The sequence below is a fragment of the Acartia tonsa genome, chromosome 4, assembly GCF_053477335.1.
Source record: "Acartia tonsa isolate MP-2025a chromosome 4, ASM5347733v1, whole genome shotgun sequence".
Classification (NCBI taxonomy): domain Eukaryota; kingdom Metazoa; phylum Arthropoda; class Copepoda; order Calanoida; family Acartiidae; genus Acartia; species Acartia tonsa.
Genome location: NC_137263.1, coordinates 35,554,349 through 35,579,466, shown reverse-complemented (window position 1 = coordinate 35,579,466; position 25,118 = coordinate 35,554,349). Strand labels below are relative to the sequence as shown.

General features: G+C 32.0%; 1 protein-coding gene across 1 annotated transcript in view; it reads left to right on the top strand.

Annotated features, from left to right (window-relative positions):
• The window catches only part of Klp98A (kinesin-like protein 98A), a 42,398-nt gene that overhangs the window by 13,730 nt on the left and 3,550 nt on the right, over window positions 1–25,118 (top strand). The window contains exons 4-19 of the mRNA XM_080157831.1: window positions 4,707–4,860; window positions 5,139–5,218; window positions 5,536–5,651; window positions 6,194–6,325; window positions 6,905–6,980; window positions 7,329–7,445; window positions 11,354–11,587; window positions 11,862–11,959; window positions 12,106–12,196; window positions 12,451–12,574; window positions 15,415–15,510; window positions 17,379–17,512; window positions 17,879–18,056; window positions 20,065–20,300; window positions 21,667–21,869; window positions 22,057–22,157. Coding sequence (XP_080013957.1) covers window positions 4,707–4,860; window positions 5,139–5,218; window positions 5,536–5,651; window positions 6,194–6,325; window positions 6,905–6,980; window positions 7,329–7,445; window positions 11,354–11,587; window positions 11,862–11,959; window positions 12,106–12,196; window positions 12,451–12,574; window positions 15,415–15,510; window positions 17,379–17,512; window positions 17,879–18,056; window positions 20,065–20,300; window positions 21,667–21,869; window positions 22,057–22,157 — 2,170 coding nt within the window. The remainder of the gene's footprint in view (window positions 1–4,706; window positions 4,861–5,138; window positions 5,219–5,535; window positions 5,652–6,193; window positions 6,326–6,904; window positions 6,981–7,328; window positions 7,446–11,353; window positions 11,588–11,861; window positions 11,960–12,105; window positions 12,197–12,450; window positions 12,575–15,414; window positions 15,511–17,378; window positions 17,513–17,878; window positions 18,057–20,064; window positions 20,301–21,666; window positions 21,870–22,056; window positions 22,158–25,118) is intronic.

Below are 25,118 nucleotides of genomic sequence, written 5' to 3'. Positions count from 1 at the left end.
GCTTTATTTTTGGAAAATTTTTAGGGTAACGCGGGGTTAATGCGGTAGGGGGGTCTAATTCCGGTCACTCGACCAACTTTTTTAAAACCGTTTTTTAACGGTGTTCTAAACGTTTGCAAGAGATCTTCAGAAAAGCAAAGTTGTAGTTTATTGCCTATACTTTCATTTCTTACTTCAGCAAATTTTTGTCAGATCACTCCTTCTATGATTTTTTTGCCCTTAAAAAGTTGCAAAAAATTTGCAAAAAAAAATTTTCAAAAGAGTCCATGTTCAATCTAAAATTGTGAAAAAATGGTAAGTCCTATTGACCCGCGGGTTTTTGTAAAATGAAAGATATGGCATTCATTTATCGTTTGCAATTGGAGGCGTTGTTCTAACTTGATTTTTTCATAATTTTTTTTTCGTCTCAAAAATATGGTCTATTCCGGTCACTTTTTTTACTTTTTTTTATTACTGTATTTATAAATTTATAATACCCTAATTTTTTTTTCAGGTGATCTGGAAGCATAAACAACCGAAATGCATGACCTAAGCTTTAATCATTGCCTTGCCTGTTGTTAGATGTACATTATTAGTCATTTTACTGCTTGTATTATGTCATGTTTTGTTGCCTAAGCTTTTCAAATTGTAAAGACATTTAAAATTTTTCAGACACATTTTTATAGTAATGGGAAGAGTATATCACCCAAAGGAACACCTTAAATATTTGCCTGAAGATGTATCAGCTGCATTGGCTCATGTAAGAAGGGGTATGTCTATTAGAAACACCGCTAGAAGATTTGAAATTCCATATGAAACCCTTGCATCTTTTTCGTATAAGAGGGTGTTCGCGATTTTTGCGCGGTTTGGATTTTTAATGTCAAATCGGCTAGGATTAAGCTAGAAAGGTGTTTAAGGTGTCTATAGAAAGCTCTTTGCATGTCCTAACAAAAACTCCCCAGGATTTAGAGTACATATTCAAGATTTTGCATTTTCAAAATTCCTGTTGCATAAAATGTGTTGAAATATTAGAGTTAGACCCCATATCATTTCAAGTTAATTGTCAGACATGTAATTTTGCATCTTTAGACACCTTAACCATCCTTGTAGGTCAATCCTAGCCAATTTGAGACAAGAAAAAATGTATCAAAAACTGCTGTCAAAACTGGCAGGATTTTTAAAATTAAAAATTTTTTGGGAAAAAATCACTTTTTTCAAGAAATTCCAAGACCTGCGAATCAGAAATTGCCTCTAATTTATGTATAAAGCTTAAAAAAACCTTATCATATAATAAAAAGTATGATTTTTTAAAAAAAGTTTGCATGAAAAAAATTGATGTTTTTTTTTGCGATTTTACCGACTTTTTTAAAATGGGGAAAATGTTGTCAAAAAATTGTCTGATCTGCATGTGACTAGTACCGTTAGAAAGCTAATGACCTCAGCTTTCTACTCATAGTTTAAAATTAAAAAAAAAAATATTTTAAGGGGGTGTTCCACCCCCCCAAAGTCAACTGACCGAAATAGCCCCACCGGTGGGGCTATTCCGGTATAGGCCAACCGCCGCCCTTTAAACCGATTTTTGACCGACTTCTAGTTGCGAGATCTTAATGGGACCAAGACAGGCTTCTTCGTTATTGCCATATCGTTCACTTGCACTCTTAAAAACCGGAAAAAGTTTTTGGGAAGTATGTTTTTTTTTAAGTTGTAGAAAAAAATTGACCGGAATTACCCCGCGTTACCCTAGTGTTTTTAGTGAGAAAAATATTAAGAGCTTATATAAAATTCAGGGTTCATAAACTTATTTGTTAAACCAATTTGTAGATCATAAATGATAGTCAGACTTACAGCTTGCCACAATGAATTTAATATTTGTTTAGTGAGTAAGGGAAAAGAATAACTTGAAAAGATGCTAAGCATACAAAAAATATATATTAGCAAATAATCCAGTTTCAAGTAAATACACGTTTTTTTTATGATTGTCAATATTTTAACCCGGTTAATGATAATTCAAAGAATTTTATATGGATTTTAATCTCTTATAAATACAGGGGTAAATATTGTACTTTACTATTGCGTACCAAAGAAAATGAAATTAATTATACTAAGTAATAACATCATTTCCAACTGCATGTTTGCTAAGATCTCTAAATGGCTTGATCGATAGGGTTATTCTTTGAATAAAACTTCAATACATCGATTTTTTTTGGATCTTAGTGCCTAGTAAAAAACCTCCCCTTCCACCTTACTACAACTACAACATAAATTGAAAATAATGGGAGGGAGAGGTGGTAGTTTGATTGTTTATTAATTTAGGTTAGGTTAAATTGTGTGCTGGGTAGCCCCATAGGGTTGGGGCCCGGCAAGTTTAGGGCATCTCGCAAGGGCTATACACAGGAAAAATAATACTAGTAGTACCCTCCCATTATTTTCAATATATGTAAGATAATAGGGTGGGAGTTAGTGCTTGATATGCACTTTGAAAGGAAGCACCGATAAATATTTATCCCTGTAAATGAATCCTAGCAATTAAAGAGTTGTGGAGTATGCAAAATTTATGTTCTTAAAAAACAACCAATTCTTTGTAGAATTGTAAAAAGGTGCTTTAATCTTTAATTTCATATTAGACTAGTTTTAATTTTTAATAAAGAAGAATAAACAATCATAGTCTTCCCATCGATTCCACATAATTCTGTAAACGAATTGAATTATTTGTAGTTGTTTAAGGTTGGGTTGGGGGGTTATAAAAATGAACATATTGTGTTAGTGTAGAAATAATCCAATCTTTGCGAGCTCTTACTGGACTTACCTTTTTAGATAATAATATCATTAAAATGCGCCTAAAAAGAATCATTTAGATCGTAATGGGGATATTAAGTAACATACATACTATGCTAAAATAATTTAACAGTGATGTATTGATACTTGTAATAAATCCAAGGACAAGGGTGGGAACATGTTAGAAAATCTCCTCTATAGTGGTTAAGGTTCAGAGTGGTTCAAAATATAGTCAACTGGACTTTTAAAAAGGGGGGAGATAAAAATTTAACATAAAAGAATTCAAACTACTCTTATTAGACTAAAAAGTACTGTTACTCTGTGTTTTTTCCACATCAATTGCCAAAATGAAAAGTGTTCATTTAAAGCACTATCGCCGTTTTTAAGGCATAGAGTTTGTCAAAAAACACTATGGAAAGGAGAAATGTCAATTTATCCTAATGCTAATGTGTGTGTATTCCTGGTTATACGACATACTGCTTACCTATTCTCCATTGTTCTACCCCTCCCTGGCTTGAAAGTTACTTTTATATTGGCATATATATATACTAGCGGCTACGCCCCTAGAGGCCTCTAGTGGCACTTTAAATGTTTTTGTTTGTTAAAGTTAATTTTTTATGTACGATACCTCTTTATTTGACGTTGGAGTCTCCCATAAGTTTTTAAAAATTTCGATTTTTTTTCATTTCTCTTGGGAGGGTGGTGGTATCCTCCCCCAAAATAGTTATAAACCTTCCCGGGACTTATGAGAAGCTACCCTGTTAAGGAGAACCCGATCGGTTCAGCGTTTAGCGAGATCCTTCGGTACAAACACACAGACAAACACACAAACACACAGACATCCTGTTACTTTAGTATAAGGATAAAACGATTAAGGCTTGATATGTTTTACTTTTCATTTTTATAAAAATGAAAACCCAAGAATTGGATATTTTAAAGTATCCACAAATATTCCAATGTGAATTTTTAGATTGATAAAAAGTTTTGTGCATGCATTTTATTGCATTCTTATTTTTATTTTCATATAAAGGTTTTACAATTTGATCCATCTATCTATTAAAGGACGCCTGCAAGAAATAACACGCTTTTGGAATTTTTGAAAGATTTCCAATGCTCAAAAAAGAAAAAAACAATATTAAATTACGTCGCCTAGACATAAAATTATAACCTTATCTTTGTCAGAAACTTAGATTGCCTGTAACTGATTACATTTTTACAATAAAAACACCACATTTCATAATCAAAATCTATGAAAAAAATTCGATTTAAATTGCATTTTTAAACGAAAATCATAGCGGAAACAAAGGGGTAAACTAATACAAGCTTAGCTGTGATTGGTTGTTAAGCTGATTCAGCCTTCTGATTGGCTACAGTACATTCGGTACAACGCAAGTAAAACTTATTTTTTTTAATGATTTTGACTATAAAAATGGGTATTTTTATTGTAAAAATATAATTAGTTACTGGAAACCTAAATTTATGACAAAAATAAGCTTATAATTTTGTTTCTAGGCCACGTAGTTTAATTTTAAAGTTTTCAACATGAGCATTGCAATTCTTTCAAAATTTCCATTGTACATAAAATGTCATTTTAAAATGCCTAGAACTTTTTTGTTATAGAAGCTGAAGGCTTCAAATTTGGGGTATTTGGTCTACTTGTGGCAGTCTTTCAGCAGTTAAAGCGTGGTATTTCTTGCAGGCTTCCTTTAAAGGTATTTTAGTATTTACGTAAAAATGTTTTTTTTCCTTTAACAATTTTTAGTGATAATTTAGAATAGTAGAATTTTAGGACAATGCATCATTAAAGGCATAGTTTGATTTTAGCTTATCATAAAGAAGAAAACTATTATCTTAAACAATATAGAAGAATCATATTTATAGGTATTTATTTTATAACAAATGAAATTTAATTATGATTTACTTTTCCTTATTTCTAATATTTATATTTTTAGGGGTCTTATACCACGCATCTGTGAGACTATGTTTGAGCGGATGATGGCTGGAGCCTCAGAGGGAACCAGCTACAGAACTGAAGTTTCATACCTGGAAATTTATAATGAGAGGGTCAAGGACCTGCTAAAGAAAAACTCAACTCATAATCTTAAGGTTAGTTTACATTAAAATAAAAGCACAATTTTATTCAATAGATGGATGTGGTGACAAAAAAAGTAATTATGTAAGGCGACAGAGAAAATCAAATCCTGTTTTGCCAGGGGGGTGTATTTCTAGAGCGTTAATAATAGGCGAAGGTAAGCCTTCGTATTATTAATTGTAAGGGGGTATGACATCTTTCCACACCTTCCTTCCGTGTCATAATAGTGTCATGCTTTTAAGAGGAAAACTTTGTAATAAAAAAATAATAAAAATTTGATATTTTGTTGCAGGTTCGAGAACACCCTACCAATGGTCCTTATGTACAAGATCTCTCAAAACACCTTGTCATTGAATATAGAGATATTTTAAGGTAAGTTAATATATGGCTATATCAAACCCTGAAAGAGTTAGGTACTTGTCACTTTTCTCTTCGCGAGACTTATCTTAAATATAAACTTTTGGAATAGTTACCTACCTATTGGTTATCCCAAAAAATTAAAAGTTATAAGCATTTAGAAATTCAATGTTCAAAAGAAAAGAAAAATTAGGAATTATACAATGTCTCTCCTTAAAGCTAATTTGCATTCATCAAAGCTTTTAGTGTCAAACTCTTAAACACTGCGACGAACGTTAAGACATATCCTAACCAGCTATAGTGTAGCTGCGCTACTAAACCTTTTTCTTCAGATTAATGGAGGAAGGAAATAATTTGAGGACAACTGCCGCTACAAATATGAACGATACATCCAGTAGATCTCATGCTATATTTACTATCACATTTGTACAAGCAGGATACTTAGAAGGTAAAATATAGTTATCTAATGCATATCGTATTATAGACAGCTTTCCGTGGATAATAAAATGAAAAATTATTAGGTTTAAACCAGTTTAGTAAACCCCAAAGGCAGAAGGCCGGTGCAAAATTGGTATTAAATATCCAAGGAATTCTATCTATAATACGATGCTATAGATGATTTTTCAGTATGGCTGAGAACCGGTTCTAATCCACCGGATAATAATCGGTGTTCAAACTAAATTGAAAAAGCATTACTTAATCCTAACGCGGAGGCGAAAATGCCACTCAACCAAAATACAAGCACTGGGTAGTGTTTTGTACAAATTGGAATTTTGAAGAAAATGCGGCGGAAACGCCACTACGAGTAGTCTATGTATTGCGGTTTTCGGCGACATTTACTTAGATTATAAGCTGCCGTTGTTTATTTACAGTAAAAACAATAGTTTTTGGTAAGAACTGTCAATTTCGTTTATTTTTGTACTAGTAAAGGAGAATAGAATAATTCATTCATATTACAGATGCGCTGCTACTAATTTATATACTTTTCAGGTATGCCTCACGAGACCTTGTCCAAAATCCACCTGGTTGACCTGGCAGGATCTGAGAGGGCCAACGCAACAGGGGCCACCGGTCAGAGGCTCAAGGAGGGAGCACACATCAATAAATCTCTTGTAACTCTAGGTAAATATTTTACTAAAATATTTTTAAAGTAGTATGGTATTTTATCTGTAGCTTAAGTTCTCACTAACCACTGAACCGATTGGGGTCTTTATTTTAACCTTCACCAAGATTGGATTTCATTATTGGGATAGTTTTAGGCAATTCTTATGCTCTTTTCTACAATTTAAATACAGCCCTTAAGGCCTAGTAAAAGGGCGCAAAAGTTAGCAATACTATAAAGTAGTTGGGGTGCTTTTATGTTAATTAAGATTTCTGGAGCTGTTGTAAACTGTAGAAAAATAATTTTCCCGTAAATTGTTTGATATATTTAGCGAATTTATATTAACATTCTTAACTTGTAATAGAAAGCGTTTGCTAATTAACGCGGTAAGGTAATGTGTTTTAGCCTGGACTGGACATTGTCCAAAACATGCCCTATAACAACAAGAACAACTCATCACCTATATTTGGAATTTTAAAAATGAGGTTAAGGAAATTAAAGGGTTGGTTGTCTGTCAGTCAGGACAAGGATTTAATTCAAAAATATGTCCACAAAATATATTGATAAATCATTCCTATATCAAATATGATGTTTTTTAGGTTCTGTGATATCTGCCCTTGCAGAGGCAAGCGCTAAACAAGCTGCAAACCAAAAAGCTCATTTCATTCCTTACAGGTTAGCATATAAAAATTTATTTTTCATGGCTCAAATTTCCAGGGATGGAGGGGTAACTGAATTGTGATATTTACTGGAACCCTAAGTTTTATCACAATTTTCTCTCATTCGTTGGCTCATAAACTTTGAGTTCTTTCATTAAATCATTATTAGTTGGTCATTAATTGTTAAACTAGCAGTGTCCAGACTTTTCCTCTAGTAATTTGTAATGTACAGAATTGATAGTTTTGTTTGTCACTTATAGGAATTTACTGTACATGATTACTAGTCAATAGTCTTTTTCTTTAGGATCACTAGGTTAAACAAAACTTACATGATACACCCCTGTAATAAACCTTCTGATTTTAGAGACTCTGTGTTGACGTGGTTGTTGAAAGATTCCTTAGGGGGAAATTCTAAAACAATTATGATAGCCACAATATCTCCAGCTGATATCAACCACAATGAAACTTTGTCTACTTTAAGGTATATATATTCATAATGCTTGGTTAGGCGCATGACATTAATCTATATGTTGAAAAAGTGCTTTTATGTACCCCTTAGTTATCTTGTACAACTTGGACATTAGGATTTGTTATTAATCATTATTTTTAAAAACCTAATAATTATTTTATTTTTATTTTAAAAAATATGGCCTATACTTAGCTTATCAATCTTTTTCTTATCGTTTAAAATCAAACGATAGGTTAACAAAATATCTGAAACAATGAACGTTTTTTGTAATTTTTTATAATAAATGCAAGATAGATAACATTTCTCCTCCTAAAAATTTAACACATTTCAAAATATTTAAAATTGTAAAACTATTTTTCAGTTCTAAGGGAAAGTGTTAAATTTTGAAATTTTATCTCGTAACATAGATATATTTTAGACAAATGCAATACTTTTGAAATATGACAGATAACGCTATCTACGCTTCTCTCAATTTTATATAATATTAATATAATATACGTTTAAGAAATACACTTTTTTTATTTTTAAAAAAAATTAATGACCATTATAAAGTAGTTTAGAAAGTTTCTGACTTACTTAAATAGTTTTGAGCCTTAAAAACAAACTAACAACATCACCCTACACTGTGAGCTACAATTGAATCAAGACAAAAGTAAGTGCCGAGCCCTGGGACCTATGTAGGGTGAAAATAGACATAAATACTTGATGATTCCAGATGGAGACAAAATATTTCAGCGGTGTCTTTTTTTTTTTTTCAATTTTAAGTTCTGAAAAAAAATTTTAAAAAATATGAAAATCTCTAATAAAAAACAAACAAAAAATAATTTTCAATATTTTTTTTTATTAAAAGATACAAACAACTTATATAAATACTATAAGCTTTAAAAAAATCACAATTTTTAAATTTAGACTTTCAATATAAAGATTTTTAGAAAAAACCTAACAACAAATTCTAACATATTTCTGATCAACATAGCAATAAAACGTCTTTTGCAAAATTTTTATCATCAAAAATAAATAGCACTTACTAAAGACTTTTTTTCATTTAAACTTATACTTATCACATTAATCAACTTTAAAGATTGATTTTTTTTTAAAGAAAGGTTGCGTGATTTTTTTCTTCATAATTTGATTGCCTAATTTTAAGATTCAGACAAAAAACCTTACTACTTTATATTAAGGGATAATCTACTAGCAGCGGCTACGCCTCTAGAGGCGTATGAGGCCCTTGGGTTGGGGGGGAAGTCGAACCCCCCCCCCCTTACAATTACAGTTTTTTTTAATGAAAAAGTTAAAAACATTTATTTTGGAGAGTTAATTCTCTTGGGATAGTGGTGGTACCCTTCCCAAAATAGTTATAAACCTTACCAGGACATATGAGAAGCTACCATGTAAAGGAGAACCATATCGTTTCAGTGGTTAGTGAGATCCCTTGGTGCACAAAGACTCACATAGAACCTGTTACTTTATTATAAAGATACATATATACACAGAAACTCTACAATCAGAGTATGTCTGTTTGTTCATCCGTCTGTATAAAAACAATACAGAATATATTTATTTGATACTAGCAGCTACGCCCATAGAGGCCTTTAGGGGCACTTAAGAGGGGAAGAAGGGGTTGAATTCAACAACTATATTTTCATTTTAGGCTTAAAAAAAAAAGTTATTTTTTATGTGTTGTGGGGTCCTTTTTTAAGGGGCGATTTCTCTTAGGGAGGTAGAGGTACCATCCCAAAAGAAGTTATAAACCTTCCAAGGACCAATGAGAAGCTACATAGTAAAGTAAAAAAAGAACCATATCAGTTCTTAAGCGTCAGAAAGATGGACAAACAGACATCAATATATTTTGTATCATAAATAGTGCTTTAAAGCAGGGAAAGAAATATCATCTAAAAAAATTTTTTTGCTATTGTTTAAAAGTTATATCCCTGTATAAAGAAGATAGGATGTCCATGTGTTTTTTTCTGTCTGTGCCTAAAGTTCTTGCTAACCGCTGGACCAATTTGGTTCTTCTTTATTGACCTATCTTTTAGACTGATAATAGGATGAACATATAAAGGAGTAGTTTAGTGTCTATTAATCCTTATATAAAAATAACAGTTTCTGTGTCTGTCTGTTTGTGTGTATATGTGTGTGGGTTTCTGTCGGTACCGAAGATTCTTTATAGCCGCTTAACTTTTGGTTCCAGCTTTTCATGGTCCTGAGAAATTTTGAGTTTAGAAAAAAAATGAGTTCCTACCCAACATTTAAAAATAACTTTTTCTTTTACATACTACAACTGAAAGTAGGGGAGGGGTCAACTTCCCCCCACTTATCAAAGTCCCCTAGATGCCTCTAGGGGAAAAACCGCTAGTGGTAAAATAATTTTTATCTTGAATTATGATTAAAGTGTTCTTTTTCCATTTTATAAAACATAATTGTAATTATCAACCTCAAAATAGCAAGTGTAACATACAGATGCAAAGATATATTAATCAGAGCCAGATGGGACAATGGGCTGTTATTTAGACTAGTTCCCATAGTTTAATATTGCAATTTGTTATTCGTTGGCTTAACTACTTAGGGGACTTGTTGCGATTTTTGTTTGGTTGGTTCATTAAATTAAGTGCCCAACATTTCAACCATTAACTGAAACATAAAGAAGGGTTATCCATGTATCATATTTGGGAATGTAAATCAATTTAGCGGTCATTGTCTTATCCCTTTAGATCCCTGAATAGTATGTAACAATGATCAATGGTTCTTTTTTTCTATGTAGCTTCTCATTGGTCCTTGGAAGGTTTATAACTTTTTTAGGAGGATACCTCCACCATCCTAGGAGAAATCACCCCCTAAAAAAGGACCCCATTACACACACAAAAATAACTTTTTCTTTTTAAGCCCAAAATAAAAATCTAATTGTAGAATTCAACCACTTCTTCCCCTCTCAAGTGCCCCTAAAGGCCTCTAGGGGCGTAGCCACTAGTACCAAATAAATATATTCTGTATTGTTTTTATACAGACTGATGTACAAACAGACATACTCTGATTGTAGAGCTTCTGTGTATATATGTATCTTTATAATAAAGTAACATGTTCTATGTGAGTCTTTGTGCACCAAGGGATCTCACTAACCACTGAAACGATATGGTTCTCCTTTACATGGTAGCTTCTCATATGTCCTGGTAAGGTTTATAACTATTTTAGGGAAGGTTACCATCACCATCCCAAGAGAATTAACTCTCCAAAATAAATATTTTTAACTTTTTCTTTAAAAAAAACTGTAATTGTAAGGGAGGTTCGACTTCCCCCCCAACCCAAGGGCCCCTATATGCCTCTAGAGGCATAGCCGCTGCTAGTAGAGTATCACCTGATATAAAGCAGTAAGGTTTTTTGTCTGAATCTCAAAATTGGGCAATGAATTATGAATAAAAAATCACGCAACCTTTCTTATAAAAAAAATCAATCTTTATAGTTGATTAATGCAAAAAGTATAAGTTTAAATGAAAAAAAGTCTTTAGTAAGTGCTATTTATTTTTGATGATAAAAATTTTGCAAAAGACGTTTTATTGCTATGTTGATCAGACATATGTTAGAATTTGTTGTTATGTTTTTTCTAAAAATCTTTATATTGAAGGTCTAAATTTGAAAATTATGAATTTTTTAAGGCTTATAGTATGTATATAAGTTGTTTGTATCTTTTAATAAAAAAAAATATTGAAAATTATTTTTTGTTTGTTTTTTATTAAAGATTTTCATATTTTTTTCAATTTTTTTTCAGAACTTAAAATTGAAAAAAAACCAAAAGACCCCGCTGAAATATATTGTCTCCACCTAAAATCATCAAGGATTTATGTGTATTTTCACCCTACATAGGTCCCAGGGCTTGGCACTTACTTTTGTCTTGATTCAATTGTAGCTCACAGTGCCTACTATAGGTATGCCAATAGAGCTAAGAATATTATCAACAAGCCCACGGTGAACGAGGACGCCAACGTCAAGCTTATCCGCGATCTCCGCGCCGAGATCGACAGGTTGAAAGCCATCATGTCTGGCGACCCTCTCATCCTTGCGTCCGTCCAGGAGCAGTTGGCCGCTAAGGAGGCCAAGGAACAGAAGTTGACCGCTGAGTGGAATGAAAAATGGCGGGAAGCCGCTAAAATTCTTCAGGAATTTTTTGCATAAAAATATTTATTTATATAGAAGATATTTATACCCTTCTTTTCTGACAGTACCAACTTATAAACAATCGCCATTAAAACAATTAGTATTATGATATACATATCAGATGCTACGTACAATTTAAAAATCAACTTTAGGTATTCTTGTTTTACAATTTCAATAAGGAAGATTAAGACGTGAGCTACTTGCTGTTTAAGGTTTCGTGAATTTATTTCGAAAGAAAAATTTAATTATTAATGCAAAACAATTTCCCATTTGACAGGAGCACAATGCCTTGGGCCTGAAAAGGACCGGTCTTGGGGTGGTCCTAGACTCGGATAAACCTCATCTTATTGGTCTTGATGAGGATATTTTATCAACAGGTAGAAAATTAAATAACATGTTTGTTAGGTAAGTATTTATTTGTCGATGCTACAGTCTCTTATATAATTGGCTAGTGTGACTATTTATCTGTTAAGCATTTATTTTTTGTCAAAAGTACCAATAATAAAACAATTTTTTTCTTCAGGTATCACCTTGTACCAGTTGAACGACGGGGACACAGTTATTGGCAGCAGCGAGTCAGCTGAACTTCCACATATTCTTCTTAAAGGACCTAGGTAAGTTTCCAATATTACTAGAATATTTTTTTTTAAAAATGTATTGCAATCTCACTTTTTTATGCATTTTAGTAAAAGACACATTGAAACGTAAGCTAAATAGTTATGAGCTTGTAATAATATGAGCTTACTGAAAGAAATCCGCGAATAATCCAAATTTGACGCGTTTGCTATATAGGACCCTTTTCCAAATTGATTGCTCTTTAACATATCATGCATTTTAAAAAATGTCTAGAACAAATTATTGTGTTTAGTGTGCTGCCCATGCATTGCATGATCCGTCTGGAGGCTGGCGTGGCCACCTTACATCCATCCCCTGGGTCACTCTGCCTGGTCAACGCCTCACCCGTCGTCTCCCCGATTCGCCTTAGCCAGGGACATTGATTACTATAGAAAATAAACAGCTTGAATATACCTATAAAAATAGTTTTTGATAAAAAAATAAACAGGGCGACCACTGCATACTATATATACTATTTATACTATATAGGATGAATTTAGATACTATATCATACTATATGGCCAAAATTTACTATATATACTATATATTATTACCTTTACTTGACCAAAATTTACTATATATACTATATGATATTACATTTATATAACAAAAGACTAATATTGTCAGTTTTGTGACAATGCCCCTTAAGGAGCGTTTTGTCTTATTTTCACAGTAGGTTTTCTCCTATTTCTAGCCCCTGCGGTGGGCTCTAAAGATACTGTGATACTACAAAAATTCATAAAGCCCTACAGTAAGAAAGAGATGAAGAAAATCCTTTAAAATATATTTTTGTTTGTGGTTATGATTTAAATACCTATCAGTTATTTTTCATAGAATTAACTTAAGGGTGAGGGAAAAGTTTTGCCACTTTTACTTACTCCATGATTAAATATTAGGCTAGGTATTAATGTGAGACTATAGGTTATTTGGGATAAAAGTTTACTTTTGGGTAGTACTTCACTTATATTTGATATTTTTTTGGATAAGTTTCCAGGTTCTGAATCTGCAGGCTATAAGGTGGTTTCTGGACAGGCAAAAAAATTGTAAAATTTAGAGATCAACTTATTGAACAAAATTTGCACCTTTCAGGATGTTATTAACATATCTTTAAAAAAAAAAAAATGGCCTCCAAGTTCTGGTCCTGCAGGCCACCAGGTCCACTCTGGACAGGTAAAAATTCAAATTATTTGTTTGAAGAGTTAGAGGTCAACCTATAAAACAGAATATGCATCTTTTTAAATGTTATTAATATATCTGAAAAAAAAATTGAAAATTAGCCCCCCATGGTCAAGCCCTGCAGGCCTCCAGGTCCACTCTGGACAGGTAAAAAAAAAAAAAATTTCTTATTTGAAGAGTTAGAGGTCAACTTATAAAACAGAATATGTATTTTTTTGGATCTTATTAACATATCTGAATAAAATATATAAATCGGCCTTCAAGTTTAGGTCCTGCAGGCCTTTAGGCCCACTCTGAACAGGTATACAATCAAATTTTTTATATGAAGAGTTAGAGGTCTATTTATATAACAGAATATGCATTTATTTGGAAAATATTAACATATTGGGATCCAAGTTCAGGTTCATTCAGGACAGGTAAAAGACTCAAATTTTTTATTTGAAGAGTTCAAGTTCAGGCCTTCAGGTTTTCTCTGGACAGAGTCTACATGGAAGCCTGCAGCACCTAGACCTGGATGTCAATTGTATTTTTTCTTCAGATATATAATTAACATCTAAAAAGATGCTTATGGTATTTTATAAACTAACCTCTAACTCTATAAATAAGAAATTTTGATTTTTACCTGTCCCTGCAGCATCAAAAACTGGAGGTCGATTGTCATTTTTTCTTTAAACATATAAATAGCATCTATAAAGATGCTTATGTTGTTTAATAAACTAACCTCTTAACTCCTAAAATTTAAAAATTTTATTTTTTTCGTGTTCAGAATCCACCTTGAGGCCTGCAGCACCTAAACCTGAAGGCCAATTTTATTTTTTCCTTCAAATATATAAAGAACATCCAAATATAAGCTCATTTTGTTTTACAAATATACCATTAACTGTTCAATTAAGGGAATTTTGATTTTTACCTGTCCAGAGTCTGCAGAACCAGAACTTAGAGGTCGATTTTAATTTTTTTCTTTAGTTATGTTAATAAGATCCAAAAAGATGCATATTCCTTATTATAAGTTGACCTCTAACTCTTCAAATAAGAAATTTGAATTTTTACCAGTCCAGAGTGGACATGGAGTCCTACAGGACTAGAACTTTGAGGCCGATTTAAATTTTTTCTTCAGATATGTTAATAGCATTCAAAAAGATGCATATTCTGTTTTAATAGTTGGCCTCTAACTCTCCAAATGAAAAATATCTATAACCTGTCCAGAGTAGACCTGGAGGCCTGCAAGACCAGAACTTAGAGGCCTATTTTAATTTTTTCTTCATTTATGTTATTTAATAACACCCAAAAAGATGAATTTTTTGTTTTATAAGTTGATCTCCAACTCTTTAAATAGAAATTTTAATTTTTTTTACTTGTCCAGAAACCATCTTCCATATAGCCTGCAGCACCTGAACCTGAGACCTATCCAAAAAATGATTAAATAAATGTGAAATACTAACCAAAAGTAAACTTTTATCCTAAATAACCTATAGTCTCACATTAATACATAGCTAAATAATCACAGAGTAAGCCCCTTATATGTGAAATTGCTTTGATAACAGCTATGCTTTGAGTTATTATTGATAATGTATTACAAAATAATTCTAAGTCCGATACTATATCATACTATATGAGTTTTAAAAAATATACTATATATACTATATGGATCAAAAAAATTTACTATAAAAATACTATATTTTTTTTTGTTTTGGAGTGGTCGCCCTGAATAAAGCAAGCTTACGACGTAAACGAGCTTGTGGATATCATGGTCTTTTTTGGGACATCTTAAGTGATCAAAACCGATATATATAGGTCAAAAAGAATCACTAGATTTGACTATTTTAAAAAAAATGATATTAACTTTTCGATCCCCAGCCTGTAGGGGCCTTTTCTTTCTATGGTGGGGATATGGAGAGTAGAAAAATAGCCTATTATAATCCTAAGACACATTTAAAACTTTACTAAAACAGCCATTTCGGATATCTTTTGCTTCAACCAATAAAACCTTAAAACTCTTAAGCTACCTTACCTTATATCTATAGTACTCTATGCAAAGGGATGTGTGATTGTGCTGGGTAAGACGAACATGTTCAGATATAATGATCCCCTTGAAGCTGCGGATATGCGCAGGAGCATGACCGAGAAAACTAGAAAGGTTGGTGGATATTTGTTTCTAGTAGCTCACATGTCCTTTATTACTTGACATGTTTAAATTACAAAGAATATTTCTTTTTTCCCAGTACAGAGCCGTCGTCCTAGTTGATTAAAAATTTTAAAATTTCTTGATATATTAAGAAATGTTATTCGAATTAACTGAAGTTTTTAAAAGTCATGAAATAACAAATTACTTAACAAATAAACCTGTAAAAATTACCTACTTATATGACTATCTGTAGATTAACTGTGCACCTTTGAAAATGTTAAGTAAGGATTATACATTTCTAACATACAGGCTTCTCTTTGGTTTAAAGTATTCAGTACAAAACTTTCAAGGATTCTTCCGTCTGAGTTTTTAGTTGAAATTCTACTTTATATTTTCTTTATACGTTTGTCCTATTAATATTTTATCTGAGGCCCAGGCTAACAAAACTGGTATTAAGTTTAGGATTTTCATTTTAACAATCGTGAAAAATTTCTGTAATACGATGCTATGTAAGATTTTTCAGTATGGCTGAGATTCGGTTACAATACAGCGGATATTAATTGGTTTCGAAGCCATACTGGAATAAAAATTTATAGCATCGTATTATAGACAGCTTTCGGCTGATATTAAAATAAATAATTATAAGATTCAAACCAGTTTTGTTAGCCCCGAGAGCCGATAACAAAACCGGTATCAATTTTATGATTTTCATTTTCATATTTGTGCTCAATTGTATGCAATACGATGCTATATATGATTTTTTTTATAATCCAGCGGATATTAATCAGTTTTCGCCATACTGGAATAGTTATTTCTCGCATCGTATTATAAACAGCTTTCCGCGGATATATAATGTACAATTATGAGATTAAAACCAGTTTTTTAGCCGGTGCCTTCGGCACCTCTGGGCTAAATTTTTTTATTTTTATATTCGTAGAAAGCTGGATATAATACGATGCTAGACATAGTTTTTTCGTATGGATGAAAACCGGTTCTTATCCACCGGATTCGAATGAATACGAGAAAAACTATTATAATGCCTTTGCTAAAGAAAGAATGGTTAATATATTGTTCTTCGTCATACTAATAAAAAAGTTTTCCTTTCTTGTAAAAATATACTAGAATATGAAACGCTGCAAAGTGTCATGTGTGACGTCATAAAAAATACGTCATGAGGGGAGAAATGGGAAGGAAAAACCCTCTTAAAAAAGAGATGGATAATTGACGTATTTTTATGACGTCACAAGTGACACTAAAATATATGCTAATGTATATAAATCCACAAACCTTTGTCATTGACAGTAAAAAGTATTTCAAATATCAAGTAAGAAAAGGTAACTTTATTGCATGACTTGACGCAAAGAATATTTTATATATTATTCCATTTATATAGTTTCCATAAAAATAAAATACATCAAAAGTAAAATATTTTGTTTGTACAATGGGCTTAATACATTTTTTTTGGTTTAGAAAGTGATTCCTTTAAAAAGAAAATATATATCGAATGGATATCCTAGGATTAGTTACACATTTAAACTCACAAAATTATGGGTGTCCCAAAGAGTAGTGTTAGCGCATTAAACTTTAGGCCAGGGTGATATAACAATTGAGTAGCTCCCACTAGAATTGCGGGTAACATAATTGTAATGTAACATAGAATACACTCATCTGTGCGCGAAGCTTACCAATCTAAGATTGACCAAATGATTTTCACTTCTGATCTCCGTGAATCATATTTTCAGGGCTACATACATACAATTCACAAAATTACTTTTACTTCCTATTTTTAGTTTCTAAACAAAACATTGAGTGTTATGACCGTATTCTGTTCCAATTGTCAACATGTTTAACATTATACCAATAAATATTTTGCTTTCTAGGCTTCCCTGATGAACCAGAGTCTGTTGTCCCAATCTTTGTCTGACCTGCGACATCCTGGTGGTCCCAGCCAGCACAGAACATCCGGGGAATGGCGAATGTTTTCATCAGATTCAGACATTAAAGACATCAAGGAATGTTCATTCATTTTTATATAAAGATGATTCAAACAAAGTAAATGAAAATTTAAATAAAAAGACTTTTATTACAAATATCGATAAAAGCACAAGTTATGATTTTTTAGGCTGAGCGAGCCATTTAAAAAATATTTGAGTATGTTAGTCACCTGCTCCTTTAAACTCCAGAAGGGTTAGGCACCCCACAGTGGAAGTTTGTTTCAGTTAGTAGTGGCTCCATGTATGTTTAATTTCAATAAATTGGAATATTTTGTCACATCATTAAAAATGTTGGAGTTGAGTTTTAATCAATATTAGAAAAAAAAATTCAGGCATTTTTCATTCGCATTAAAAATTGGCATATAAATATGAACACCATAAAAGGAGGGGGGCGTAGCGGAAGAAGAGGAAGGAACCAATACCTCCGGGGAGGGAGGCAACACCTCCGTGGAGGGGGGCGCTACTCATGGTTCAACCACTGGCGGACAGAGTGGGGAGGAGTGGAGGGGGAGTAATGAGAGTGTTAATACTCTAAAGAATCCTAGTGCTACTAATTCTGCTCAGGTGAACACTTACACATGACATTTTGTTTTGATTAAAATCGCGCGAAAAACTTAAGTGAAAAAGAGTCTTTTTTTCTGGAGTTGCTTAATGTTCGGTTTTACAAGAAATGTAATTTGGCAATCATTGAAAAGGACAATTGCATGCAAAATTGAAAATTAATTGAAGAATCTTTCTTGAATGATAATTTCTTACAAAATTAGTTTTATCAGATTATTTTAAAGGCTTTAATTTATAAGTCTAAATGAATATACTCGTGCAAAAATTTGAAATTAATGGATATGAATCATACAATTTGCTTTCTACATTAGAATTTGCATGATATTCATACGATATTTTTTATATTCATAGAGCTTAGTACTTCAATAAATAACTCTACGATATTATAGTTCTTATTATATGATTACCTAATGATTTTTGTATTCACTCAAAAAATTGATTTTAAAACAGCTTTTTGTTAAGTGACAAACAACTATTAAAGAGTTTTAAAGAAAAAATGTGCACAATTTGTACTAAGCCTAAGAATAAAAATTAAGTACTACAGCAGTTAAATCTTAGTTATTTTGATTTAATCCAAAGTATTTTCACATAAGACTTATGCCATATGGCTTATTAGATGCTACCTATAGAGTAGCTATGCATAATTTTATAATAGTTTTAACCAGGGACTGTGATTCAGAAAATTAATTCCATTTGTAATTTCTGAAATTTTTGGCAAAATGTTAGCGTAAAACTTGTTTTGTGCTGTAACTAAAGAAAAGTTGGCAAGGAGGGGGGGGGGGGGGGGTAGAAGAAGGAAGTGGGTTGTGGAAAAATTTTGATTAGATTTAATTTTTAGATTCCCTGTCCCTTGTCCCTGGTTTTAACCTTGATTTTATGCTGCTCATATGTTAACAAACAATAAATTTAATATATAAAGAGTGAGAACAAGAATGTATAAAAAAAATTACCTTAAAAGTGCTTTATTTACATTTATAAAACAGGTTGACAAAATGCACAAAACAATGTTAACTATTGAACAAATTCATGATTGCAGTACGTACTTACATCTAGGCATCAATTATTAAGTACCCATTCTCTACAGCATCTAGACAATCTTTATTTATCATTAGTTTAAAAACTTTTTAAAATCGTACTAAATGCTTTAGTTGTACTTATCTTAATTCACTACTGATTATAATGCTTTAATTTTTAAAATTAAGCAAATATTATTATTTTTATTTCTTGTTTAGGTATAAGAAAATAAATGAGCAAGGGATCATTGAAAAACAAAGCTTTTACTCCATAAATAATACATCCATTAATAGAATGCATAATATGATAACACGCAAATGTGAATCTGCTAAGATCAGATTAAAAATGATATTTTTAACTTTTTATCTGAAGTTTTTGCTTTTAGAATTTAAATTGTTTTAATTGCGTTATTGAGTTTTTGTCGCAAATAAATTCCACATTTAAAATAAAAATAAAACAATTTAACATTATGAAATAGGACAACAAAATAGAGAAAATTTTAAGATTATTATCTTTAAATGAAGGTTACTATTAATTTTAAAGAAAAATAGTGAATGAAAAAAACACTGTCTGAAAGTGAAAATTAAAATAAATGACAAGGTTGACAACATCCATAAGTAGCGAAGACCAAAACATCAAGAATGGACGAGCGGACAAAGCGCGTTATTGACCAGATTTTCAGTGTTCATAAAATAAGAGAGAGAAATGTATATTAGAAAATCAAGAAACCTTAAAAATAAAAATATATTTGTCTTTTGTAGCATTAATTAAAAACCTAGTAAGTTGTTGACCGAATGTTCTTTTGTAAGGGTTTCTAATTCTATACATTCAAAAATAAATCAGCAGTCTATCTTAAATAGCAGCAGATAAAATCACATTTTTCCCACAGCGTTTTGTCAAATTTCCTGATAAACTATATTTATGATTGACAGGTTTAAATTTTGTTTGTGATATATTCCTTACCCTACAAATACAACAAAACCTTTTATTTTTTTAGGGAACTCCACGCGGCCGAACAGGTCAGCAGGAGCAGCAGCAGCAGAGTCGCGGCGAGGTCGCCAGCCAGTCAGACGGTGACCTGGCGGCTTCCGGCGGAGCCGCCGGGCTGCCAGTGGATGTGAACGCCAACCCGTGCTCAGACGAGGAAAATTCTTTGCGCGATGTTTCGAGCAGCACAGCGGATAATTCTAGTCTTCAGTCTTCATTTGTCAGAAGGTACCAGAATTCAGATAGGTAGACACCAGTTTTAATTTCATCCAGCGACCATCCTCGTCTCAAGGGTTTGTCATTAAAAAACAAGAAAAAAAACGAGAAGCATCTTATAACGTTTCTATTGTCTTCATTGGGTTATGTATGTAATAGTGGTTCATTTTACCCTTCGGATCTTTCCTAAAGCCTTTTCAATATTACCTACCTAAAACAAAAAGTATAATATGTGCATAACTTCCTAATTAGTGTATTTCCTCAAAGCTGTTACATGAAACCATTTTAAAATATTTTACAATTGTTTTTAAATTTTGGTTTTATTTTATTTCTACTCTATTGAAAAAATGGTTCTCTATTAATGTATTGTGTACACCATAATTTTTTTGATGTAATAAAAAAATTAAAACATTTACCGCAGTGGGAAATATAAATTATGTTTAATAAATTACAACTTTATATTATATGTAGTTTCCGCAATGTTTTACATATTTACAATAAAATTGGGGGGGGGGGGGCGAAAGTGACACTTTTTGAAACCAAAACTAAAAGTCAAAGGAACTCAACTAAAAAAAGAGTTACAGGTCTGACATTTTGCATGGCAGTTGCTTTATAGGGGTACAATATGCAACTGTGAAAAAACGGCGGCGCAACCGCCGAAAACCGCCGAGAAAAGGAAAAAAAATTTCGGCGGGAAACGGCGGTTTTCGGCGGTTGTGCCGCCGTTTCTTCACAGTTCCATATTGTACCCCTATAAAGCAACTGCCATGCAAAATCTCAGACCTGTAACTCTTTTTTTAGTTGAGTTCCTTTGTTGACTTTTAGTTTTGGTTACAAAAAGTGTCACTTTCGCCCCCCCCCTTTTCATCTTGTTCTTGATAAATAGCAGGGAAAAAGGTGACACTATATTGGTCTCCAAATTTTGTATGCATATGATATTTATGCACTACTATTAAATTTGTTATAATAATTGGAGTTGTACATCAATTTATCATCTTATAATACTATCTATAAAGGATATTTACTGTTTCTACGAACGTCAACCAAGGTCTTTCATTTTTCTATCGGTTACGCCCCTAGAGGGCTTTATGGATATTTAAGGCCTCTAAGGGCACGTAAGGTAGGGAGGGGGAATCGCGTATCCCACTTTCTATTGAAGGGTTGGTGGTACCCTCCCCCAAAATAGTTATAAAACTTCCAAGGATCTATAAGATACTAAGCTGCATGTAATTGAGAATCACATCGGTTCAGCGGTCAGTGATATTCTTTGGTACAAACAGACCGACACATAGACAATATGTTACTTTTATATCAGAATTGTTTGTTTATTATTGTTGCACTACTAAAAGGCATACTTGTATTTGTTAATTTACATATAACATATTTCAAACTTAAGGGTTGAGGAAAGTTACCGATCTCCGTCCCCATATAGTCCAGGCGAGCGGCTGCTAGCGCCCAACTCTGGCGACAAACTGGACATCAGCCTGCTGCCAGAACACAGACTCACCTCCAGCCACAACAGGACGGTCCATGGCTGCCTGCCATCCGACAGGATTGTACCTGGCGTGTCCTCGCTGTCCACTGGTTCCAGTCTTCTGGGTAATTTAGTTTTTTTTTAATTTAATGTTTTTTTAAATACTTATTTTTTTCCTTATATTTAAAAAAAACAGCGATTTTGCCACCTAAAAAAATTAAATGAGACTTAGTAGTTTGTCATATTTAATTTTGTTAAAAATGTCAACAACGATTCGAACTGTAAACCTTTATTCATAGATTTAATTTTTAGACGATGAGGGAAGTGAGATAGGAGGGTTGATGGCGTGTAGCGCCATCACACACACTAGTGATGCTAACAGTGAGGGAACCGAATCATCTCAGTCGCAGCAGGTAAAGTGTAAATTGATTTTATTTTCACCCAGGGACGTATTGGGCCAGTGGACTGTATTAAGTTACACTGCTACCCAATGTTTTATAATCACGTTATTTTATATTTGGCTAAAAAACTTTGGGTACTTATATTGTGTCCAAACGCTGTAACCAATTATTTAAATCTACAGAAGGGGTAATTTTGTTTATCAAGATTGAAGATGAGTATCAATTTATCGTAAATTTTTTTATCATAATTTCCTAAAGATTTTTATTTGTGAAATAGTGTACTACATAGGTTTTCAGTTGCTATAATTAACTTACTTTTATTTAACCCTTTTACTGAGATCAATTCGATCATATGATAATTAAGACTTATTTCAGACTATCTACAATTTAAATTATCATGGTATCATTTGAAAGTACATAGATTCTGCTTTTCAGAAAAGCTTTGTATACTTCATTGTTTATGATATAATAAGTAACATATTTCAATTTCAAGTGCATTTCATAATTGATTTGATAGTTTAATTGAATGAAACATGTGTTTTATCATTATTTATCTGTAAATGGCTAGTTATATTGCATTGGTGTTTATACAATATCGTTGTAAAAAGTCGTGGATATTATCTCCGTTTTTGTTTCTTGGTGACTAATCATATCTTTAAGATGGGCAACTTTTTGGGAAAGTTTATCAACCCTACAAAAGCCCAAGATAGCTTTTCTCATGGAAACATTCATCTTTAAATATGATTTGAAATGGCTATTATATTTAGGCCTGATTCTTAAGTTTTGTATGAACATCTAGCGTTGCAGTTTGCGTTACAGATGATTTAATTTGGATTGTTCTGCACAAATGTTTTCATAAGATAACAAAAAGTTAATAGCTATTGATAAAAAATAAATATGGTTGAATGATTAAGTTGTGATGGAAAAATAACGATTTATATTTGGCTACATTATTTTTGCTCTTACTTAATAAGTATTTTTTTCCACTTTATGGAAACACTTTGGCACTGCAGTGGTTCATGGTTATTGCTACAATTTAAGGATAATAATGTTCCCTCAATGTAACTTCGCTCTGATATCAGCATAATTATATAAAAGTTATCGCATCGTATTATAGATAGCTTTCCGCAGAAAATTGAAAAATTATCAGGTTAATTCTAGTTAAGTTGGCTACGAGAGGCCTAAAGTCATGGCCAGCTAAACTGATATTGATATTATGATTTTAAAAAATATTCGTGGAAAATTGTCTGTGATACCGAATGGCTGAATCGGTTTCGAAGCCATACTGGAAAATAATCTATAATTGTAGTTTCATAAGAATATTTTAAACCTAAAAGATAAATATGCGTCATGAATTTTGTGATAAAGCTCTTTTCCCCCACCTAACTTATGTTTTATCTCAATATATGTATATTATTTTATTTCATTTCTTAATAACAAATACAGCATAAAGTTATACAACTATTTAGTCTTTATAATCTTTGTTCATAATAAATAGAAACTTTTAAAAGAATTTAGAAAGTCAATGTAAGTTCTTAAAGACAATCCACAAGTTATATTTTGTATGGATTCTTGACATATGGATTATTCATAATTATCCAGGGATAAGGGATGGGAAACGTAGGAAAATATTATTTCAGGCCTATTTCAAGCCTAGGCCTATTTCTAGCCTAATAAACCAGTTTTGGGATAGCGCAGTGGTTCGTATAAAATGCTAATGAAAAAGCTGTGTGTGTGTGTGTAGATAAAGTATAGAATCAAATTCAGGTAGCTAGTTTAAAGTAAAAAACATAACTTTTTATAAACCTATATATTAATGGCTTTTGTTAAAATGAAGTTTTTTCTCTCCCAAAATTTTTTATCTTTTACTTTGGTAATTTGAACTGTCAGAAAGCTATCGTTGGGTTTCCCTCAGACAGATTTTAGTTTGTATTATTTGCATTTTTATTAATGAGTAAAAATTTTATTTGAAAATTTCATTGCTAATTAAAATTCAAAATAAATAAATAAATATGCACTTGGGTAACATTCTATCAAGTTCTTTGGATACTATACTGGATATAATGTAATGATATATCTGTACTGTGTTGTATTGTACAAAAATTAGGGTGAAGGTGTTGTATCATTTCCGTACTAAATTTTTAAAATTCAAAATACAACATCTAATTTATAAACTACCAAATGAAAATTCGTAGCTACCTTCTTTCCAAGAAAATAATCCCGTTATTTTTGTTTTTTCTATGTGGCCCTTTTTTAATGTTTAACTCTAAGCAGATTTAATAATTAAACTAATGTGATCTAACACCATTTATATTTATTTTTTCGTAGCAGACGAAATCATTATTTTTTCTATAATTGTCTGCTTCTAAAATTTCCGCCATCTGTGATTTGGGCTTGTTTTGTATCAACCAATCACCAATTGGCTCCGCCAATTGGTGATTGGATGATACAAAACAAGCCCAAATCACAGAACACTATTGGTTTAGAGCGGTAGCCAATATGAGCCGTCCGCCAGTAAGGTCATTAAATTAGGCAAATGGTAAAAGTTGCATGATCCCTTTCAAAACCAGGCCGAGACCTAATTTATGGCCAGGTTTCCTATCCCTTATCCCTGTAATTATCATAGTAAACTTACTTTCACCATTTTAATCCAGATTTTATTTTCATTATAATCCTAATAATCCATTTTTTAAGTAGCAAAAATTCTGTAGAAGTATCATTGTCTGTCCTTCAGTCTCTATCTTATTTATTAAGAAGGCCTTTTTCTTAATGGTAAAAATCTATAAACACTACAAAAAATTACCCAACAAAGAGGGCTATAACGACTAACTTAACCTCACTAATTTCAAAATTCTACCAAAGACATAATTTTACATTTAAGTATTAGGAAAGATTAGTTTATCTTTTTATTCAAGTAAATTATCTATTTTAGTCTGTAGCTATAGAATAAATCAATTTATTTTTACTATTATA